The sequence below is a fragment of the Alligator sinensis genome, unplaced genomic scaffold (assembly GCF_000455745.1).
Source record: "Alligator sinensis unplaced genomic scaffold, ASM45574v1 scaffold1565_1, whole genome shotgun sequence".
Lineage (NCBI taxonomy): Eukaryota > Metazoa > Chordata > Crocodylia > Alligatoridae > Alligator > Alligator sinensis.
The window spans coordinates 95,496-102,407 of NW_005843038.1; the positions used below are offsets into that span (position 1 = coordinate 95,496).

At 67.8% G+C, this 6,912-nt stretch overlaps 2 protein-coding genes across 2 annotated transcripts; one reads left to right on the plus strand and one right to left on the minus strand.

The window, feature by feature from the left end:
- Positions 1 to 39: 39 nt before the first annotated feature.
- On the plus strand, positions 40 to 3,765 carry TMEM235 (transmembrane protein 235). The gene is made up of 5 exons (XM_025193378.1): positions 40 to 163; positions 289 to 426; positions 2,124 to 2,217; positions 2,466 to 2,641; positions 3,412 to 3,765. The coding sequence occupies exons 2-5, from the start codon at positions 291 to 293 to the stop codon at positions 3,642 to 3,644; spliced, it is 639 nt and encodes a 212-aa protein (XP_025049163.1). The 5' UTR covers positions 40 to 163; positions 289 to 290; the 3' UTR covers positions 3,645 to 3,765.
- Positions 3,766 to 3,777: 12 nt separating this feature from the next.
- LOC102386472 (probable low-specificity L-threonine aldolase 2) lies at positions 3,778 to 6,906 on the minus strand. Its single transcript, XM_014526405.2, has 5 exons — positions 6,702 to 6,906; positions 5,850 to 6,035; positions 5,433 to 5,570; positions 5,078 to 5,270; positions 3,778 to 4,752 (listed from the first exon to the last, which is right to left on the minus strand). Exons 1-5 carry the CDS (start codon positions 6,786 to 6,788, stop codon positions 4,445 to 4,447), a joined length of 912 nt encoding a protein of 303 aa, XP_014381891.1. The 5' UTR covers positions 6,789 to 6,906; the 3' UTR covers positions 3,778 to 4,444.
- Positions 6,907 to 6,912: the final 6 nt, after the last annotated feature.

A 6,912-nucleotide genomic window follows, 5' to 3' on the forward strand; every position in this document is an offset into this window, starting at 1 on the left:
CACGGCGGAGGGGGCGCGGGGGGTAACGGAGCAGTTGGGTCACCAGCCCCCACCCGTGTCTGCGATCCCCGCTGTGCTCCAGGCTGGGATCCCTGCGTGCCGCTGATCGACCCCTTCGGGAGCGAGAGCCGGGAGGTGCCTGCCTCGCTGCAGCATCTCATCCGTGAGTCCCGCAGCTGCTGGGAGGTCCATGGGGGCCGGGGCGGGGTCCCTGGCGGGCTGTTCTGCTCTTGGCCTCCTGCCCAGACCCCAGCAGGTCCTGGAGTCCGACCCCCCTGTCTCTGGCAGGCATGCACCGGGCCTTCGTGGTCCTGCTGCCCCTCAGCCTCATCTTCATCGTCTTCGGCTGGGGCTGCGGCGTCATCGGCTCCTTGGCCCAGAGCTCCTGCCTGCTGCTCTTCACCGGCTGCTACTTCCTGCTGGGGGGTGAGTGTCCTGCTGCCTGGGCAGAATGGGAGGGGGCATCATGCTGACCCCTGAGGAGCCAGGCCCTTGCCAGGGAGAGGCAGGGTTTGTCTGGTTACGCTCGCCCTCACACCAGCTTTGTGCCCAGCGCCCGGGCACAGAATGCTCCCGGGTCACAGGAAGGGCATTTTGCACCCCAGCACTTGTGCAACATCTCTCTGCACTGGGAAGCTGGTTCAAGAACTGCTCTTGCTGTTGGCATGTGCCATGTGGCAATGTCATCGCACGGCCATGCTCTGCTGGGCTCTGCGGCCTCTCGCTCCCTTGGTGTCCTGCTCCTCAGATGGGTCCATTGCAGATCCAGCCTGCTCTGAGCCCTTGGCCCCAGGACCTCCCTGCTGCCACTGCCCCAGGCCAGAGGAGGCTGCAGGGAGTGTCCAGCCTGAGGGGAAGGGGGTTTCGGCAGTGCTGAGCTATCCCCCTGCAACCCCCAGCACAGGCCAGCTGGTGCTCAGGGTGCATGGGGCTGGTGAGAGCCTGGTGTGGGGGCAGAGCACGGGGCCTCTCTGTGCACAAGGCAGTAAGGATGGCAGACCCCTACGACGGACCCCCAGAGATGTGGCTGCAGGAGACTGGGCTCAGCAGGCCCTGACCCATCCCTGCCTGCTGCGATGCTGTGTAGTGTCTGAGCAGGGGCAGGATCAGTCTCTGCGGGGAAGAGACTCTTCTCCAGCCCTCTCCTCCCCCTGCTGCTGGCCTCTGGCCCAGGGCAGCCAGGCTGGTGCCTGTGCCTTCATGCTGTGGGAAGGGCCCGGTCAGAAGCTTCCCCTTCCCTGAGTGAATGGACATCTGCCAGCCCAGTGAGCCCAGCGTGGTGGCGTGGGCAGGAGGAGGATGGTGGCAGGGCCATGGGGCTGGAACCTCTCCCTGCCTGAGTCTCCAGTGCAGCTGGGCTGCCCCTCGGTGCTCCCCAGGCTGGATGCTGTCTACGCCCCCGCTGCCCTGCATGCATGGGTTGGCTCCTGGGTATGGGTCGAGCAGCCTGTGGACAGGCTGGGCCTGGTTTAGCACAGCAGAGTTGCTGAGCGCTGGACACTACTTTCCCATGGCTGTTGCAATTCCCTGTCCCCACGCCACTGTGTCCATCCCTGTGCCCAGGGACTCCAGGCTGCCAGGCCTGGCCATGGCCTTGGCTCAGCCATCCTCGCACCGCTCTACACTGCCGACCTGCCCCAGGCCGAGAGCTGGCCGCCCTTGGGGCCCTGCAGGGTCTGCCGGGGGACCGTGGGCAGTGTGCGGGTGCCTCCCTGCTCGCACATAGCGCAGATGCTGGCCCGTCTCCCTAAGCACCATGGGAGCTGAGCAGCAGGGACAGCCTCTGCTCCACAGGAGCTCGCACCAGGGCCAGGCTCCAGGATGTTTGTGGCTTTCTGCTCAGCTGTGTAGGCCTTCCTGCCTCTCCCACCGGTGCCCAGCCATCCCCCTGCTCAGCACCTCTGCAGGCTTTGCTGACACACTGCTGCGCACAGGGGCAAGCAGCTGCATTTTCCCAGGAGAGGCAGCTGCTGGTTTCATCCCTGTCTCCACAAGGCTCTACCGGGCCCATGGCACCTTCAGCCTCCTGCGGCAGGCAGGGGAATGTGCTTGGCCTGGGGCTCATTACCCACTACCTGCCCGGGCCTAACGAGGGCCACCTGCCACCTCCATGGCTCGGCCAGCTCAGGCAGGAGCTAGGAGAGGGCAGTGCTGTCCCAGGAGCTTGCCTGAGAGTGAGGATGGTGAGAGGAGCCCGGGAATCAGCTGGAAGCCCAGGTAGGGGAGAGGCTCCACGGACTGTGAATAGCCCCAGGCTAGGGAGAGGGGGGAAGTCAAGTGAAGTGACTTCTGTCCCCACAGGGTAACACCTGCTGCTAGGCGCTGGGCGGGGGCTGCGTGTAGGTGGTTGTGGCCACTGTATCCAGGATGCTGACACTTGTACTCTGTCCTGTGTGGCTTCCTGACAAAGCCCTGCCCTGGTCGTGTCATCCTCCCTGGGGCTGTGTCCCCTTCTCTCCCAGCAGGGCACCACGGAGGTTGCATCGTGGTCCTCTATGCTGCAGCGAGCTGCCCACCCCGGCTCTCTCGGAGGATGGCGGGGAGCTCGGCTGCCTGTCTGGTGAACCGTGGGGAGGTGCTGGAGAACTGGGCAGGGGAGCGGCCACCTGTGCCCTTGCTGCAGCCAGTGAGCTGCCAGGCTGTGAGTGGACCCTTGGCTGCGGCTGGCTGGAGCGGTGCAGAGGCTAAGGGGGTGTCATGTGCGGACACGGGGGCAGTCAGGGTTAGTGTGGCAGAGACCTGCCTGGGCAGCACAAGCTGGGGCTGTGGGAAATCTCTGGCAGAGCAGGGAATGGCCTGGGAACAGCAACGGGTCCGTCCCACTGCACGCAATGCAGGCCAGGCATTGGGGGGTGAAGAAGGCGACGGGGGGCTGAAGGGTCAGGGCTGCACAGAGCTGCTTCCCCCAGAGAAGGCTCTCCAGCAGCTCACCCTGCCCAGCTAGCCCTCTCACGAAGCCCCACACTTCCCCGGGGAGGCCCCGGCCCAGCCCTGGTGTCTGAGCCTGCAGCCGGATGCCCAGAGAGCATGCTTGGAGGTCAGGGGGGAGCCGGCTGCCTGCAGGGGCTGGGGTGCCAGGAGCCAGCAGTGGCACTGGTGCTGAACATGCGATGCTGCACAGCCAGGCTCCCATGGGCATGCGGGGGCAGGACCCGGAGCTGGGGCACTGCCTGCAGCTGCTGACACCACAGCTGAGTGCAGGATGTGGCCTGCCCTCGCTGTGACACCCAGCGTCATTCACTTGACGTACTCCGGGCCGTTGGTGCTGCGACTGCCGGCTGTAGGGCTTGGGCAGTGTGGGAGCTGCCAGCTGGGGCAGGGGGCTGCGTGCTACACCACTGCCAGGTGGACTTCCCTGCCATGGGCCCAGGCTGCTGCCCCTGCCCTGGCTCTGACCCCTGTCCTCTCCAGGCCTGCTGACCCTGTCTGGGATCTGCATCTACATCCGCTACTCGGGGGCGGCCTTCATTGAGACCGTGCGCCTGTACGACCTGCAGCGCTTCGACCGCATCCACGTGGGCTTTGGCTGGTCCATGGCACTGGCCTGGCTCTCCTGTGGCACTGAGGCACTGGCCGGTGCCCTCCTCCTCCTTGCTGCTCGCCTCGTCTGCCGGCAGCAGGCCATGCACTCAGTGGCCATCTGAGCCATGCGTGGGGGGTGTCCCAGGTGCCCAGGGTCAGGCAGAGCTGGCCATGGCAGGGGCCAAAGCCTGGAGCATGGCACGCTGGGCTGACCCCCTCCACCTAGCTGCTGCTGGCTGCAGACCGGCTAGAACGGGCCACAGTGCCGTGGATCCAGCAGGGCTGCCCCGCTGAAAGGAGGGGGCTGCAAGCCAGGCCTCCAGCTGGGCTCCCCCTGCCCCTATGGGTCGGTGCCTGCCCAGACAGGAGACCCTGCTCCCCCTGCCCGGTGCAGCCTGACAAACCCTGTGGGGCTGGAGAGGAGCACGGCAGGGGAGGGGGCTGCTGGCCCAGTGCCAGGCAGCTCCTGCGGCAGCCGGCCCCATCCTGAGCCCGCTGTGCCCGTGCCCCCCCCCCTCCTGCCACGTGCTGCTGGGGCTTTAGCTGCCCTCTGCTTCCAGGGCCTCTGGCCCACGCCTGCCCTGCCCCCGCAACAGTGTCGTGCTTGAATAAAAGGCTCGTCTGTCTCATCACATCCATCTGTCTGTGGGCCACCCCCTGCCCAGGTCCCCTCGCCCCTCCCTGGGGGAGCGGGGGACACAGGCTGGAGCTGGGGCCTTGTCCTTTATTCAGCTCCTGCAGACGGGCGGGGGTCTCTGCAGCCCCCGGGGGCATCGCTTAGAGCTCAGCCACCCAGCACCCTGCTGGGGCTGTGCCAGAGCACATGGCATCGCCCTGCTGGTTCCAGGTCTGTCTGTGGGGTCTGTCCTAGCTGTGCAGGGCATGGGGGAGCTGCAGTGTTCCCATCTCGTGGCCCCCTGGGCTAGGACACAGCCTCACGCTCCTGCCGGCACTTCTCTGCCACGAACCTCAGCTTGTCCATGGCCAGCTCGGTGTCCTCGGCAGAGACATCGCGGTGCCATACAGCACGCAGGCAGCGGGCTGACCAGGGCAGGAGGCGCAGGCTGACAGCACGGCCCGTCTCGGCCTCCTCCTCGGCGCTCACGGCCTCCAGACGTGCGCACAGCTCCGTGGGGGATGGCCAGCCCTCGCCCACGCACAGCAGCACCACGTTGGTCTCCACAACCGCGGGGTTGACAGAGCAGACGGGGGAGCCCAGTGCCTGGACAGCTGGGGTGGCAGGTGGGCACCTGCATGAGGCTGGGTCTGTGCCAGGCTGTCCCCAGCTCCTGGGACAACATCCTCCCTCACCCCTTTTACTTGGCAGCAGGCAGGGATCTGCAGGGTCCCTGCCCAGCACCTGGAGGGCTGCAGTGGCTGCCCTGGCACCTTGTGCCCTCCTGAGAGCCCCCAGGGTCCCTGCCAGGCCAGGAAGAGCTGAGGGGCCAGGCAAGCCTCAGCCTGGGGCAGGGAGAGAGGCTAGGCTCCAGAGCTCCCCCATGGAAGGGGCTGGCTGCATCGCGCTGGCTGCCCCCATCCTGCCCAGCATGAGCACCTTGGGCGAAGCGCCGGGCGTTGTCATGGTCCCTGCGCAGTGTCTCCTCCATGCGTGCCAGCCCTACGCAGGCAGCTGCGGCCAGCACCCCTGCCTGGCGCATGCCGCCCCCCAGCAGCTTCCGCGCGCGCCAGGCCTCCACCACCAGCTCCCGGTGGCCTGCGAGCACTGCGCCGGCCGGGGCGCCCAGGCCCTGTGGAGTAGAGAGGGGGGTCAGAGCCAGCCCAGGGACATCCCCCAGGCAGCTCCCTGGCCCCCTTGCTCCCCAGGAGCCCGTGCATGCCTTGCAGAGCCCCTGCCAGGGGACCCCAGCCCCAGCCTGTGGGTCGCCCCAGTACCCCCCTGCCCAGGGCACCTTGGAGAAGCAGAGGGTGACGGAGTCACAATGCTGGGCAATCTGGGCCGGTGCCACGCCCTGGGCCACGGCTGCATTGGCCAGCCGTGCCCCGTCCATGTGTATGCGCAGCCTGTAGCGGTCAGTGAGCAGACGCACCTGGGAAGGGGCAGAGGGCAGAGGGCAGGCTGGGACCAGCAGAGCAGCTGGCCAGGGTGCTGAGCTGCCCAAGAGCCTGGCCCCAGCCTGCCAGATGTGGCCCAGCCATGAGGCGGGAGAGGGGCTTAGTCCCTGCAGCCAGGGCACCCTGGCTCCTCGACCCGGCTCCCAGCTGGCAGGCCCCAGGGGCTACAAGCTGCAGCCCAGGCTGGCGTTTGATTTCACAGCCCTCGGCCCTACCAGCCTGCACTGCCTCCGTGGGGAGTGGGACCCTCGTACCTCCCTGAGGTAGCCCAGGGGCAGCGCCCGGCCCCCCGCCGAGCTGTGGGTGTTCTCCAGGCAGACCAGCTCTGGGCGGGGGTGGTACTGGCTGCCAGCGGCCTCACGGATGGCAGACTCCAGCTCGTCCAGGTCCAAGGTGCCGTCTGGCAGGTCCTGCAGTGCTTGGGAGTGGACCCCGGCTACCTGTGCCCAGACAGCGGCGTGGGCAGGGGCACGGACATGGGGCAGTGGGGATGGGGAGCAGGGGGGCAGGCTTTGCCCTGCAGCAGGGAAACCTCGTTTGTTTGCAGACTGGGGTAGAGTTCATGGTGCCTGTCTGGCTGCCCCGTGGCATTCAGCTCGTGGAGCCCCCGGGGCAGTGCGGTGGGGTGCAGCGAGGGCCCATAGGTGCTGGAGTTTGCAAGGACACCCCGTGTGGCAGCTCCTCCCCGCAGCCACGGGGCGGCAGCAGCTCCCCGAGCTGCCAGAGACAGGGGCAGGGACGAGGCCGGCGCTGCCCCCGGGTGCCCTGCGCCCTGTGCCCGGTGGAGGCTGCGGGCCCCAGCCCCGCGGTCCAGCTCTGGGCATGGGCTCTGGGTTTCTGCAGCCCCTGCTCATAGCAGGCACCTCTACATGTGCCCAGGCCTGGGGCATGGGGGCAGCATCCCCTGTGTCCTCTCCCCCAGCCGCCTGCCTGAATGCAGAGGGCTGGGGCCCTGCGGGACTCCTAGATCAGGAGCAGAGCCTGACACCCCCAGCCCAGCCCAGCCCAGCCCAGCCGGAGGACGCCCTGCAGGGCCGCATCCTCCTGCGGGGCGAGAGGGCTGTGCTAGGCCGGCTGGGGTACGCTGGGACGCACTTGCCACCTACCTGGGCAACACCTCCGTGCTCAAAGACGTGCAGATGAGCCTCTCTGCCCAGGAGCAGCTGGGCGCCCCGGCGCTGGCAGTGGCACATCACTGAGGCAGGAGAGGGGCACTGGGGGTCGGGCCGGGCCGGGCCCTGGCGCACAGCTCTGGGGGCCGGTTGCAGGGGCCGGCTGTGCAGAGCCACACGTGCCCCGGGACGGGAGCAGCCGCCG

Excerpts from the sequence above, each read along its gene's own strand:
- TMEM235 (XM_025193378.1), top strand. The coding sequence starts at position 291 with ATGCACCGGGCCTTCGTGGTCCTGCTGCCCCTCAGCCTCATCTTCATC. Across the intron at positions 2,218-2,465 it reads GGAATCAGCTGGAAGCCCAG|GGCACCACGGAGGTTGCATC; the intron begins GTAGGGGAGAGG and ends CTCTCCCAGCAG. Across the intron at positions 2,642-3,411 it reads AGCCAGTGAGCTGCCAGGCT|GCCTGCTGACCCTGTCTGGG; the intron begins GTGAGTGGACCC and ends TGTCCTCTCCAG.
- LOC102386472 (XM_014526405.2), bottom strand. The coding sequence starts at position 6,788 with ATGTGCCACTGCCAGCGCCGGGGCGCCCAGCTGCTCCTGGGCAGAGAG. Across the intron at positions 5,271-5,432 it reads TCACCCTCTGCTTCTCCAAG|GGCCTGGGCGCCCCGGCCGG; the intron begins GTGCCCTGGGCA and ends TCTACTCCACAG. Across the intron at positions 4,753-5,077 it reads CGCCCGGCGCTTCGCCCAAG|CTGTCCAGGCACTGGGCTCC; the intron begins GTGCTCATGCTG and ends CTGCCACCCCAG.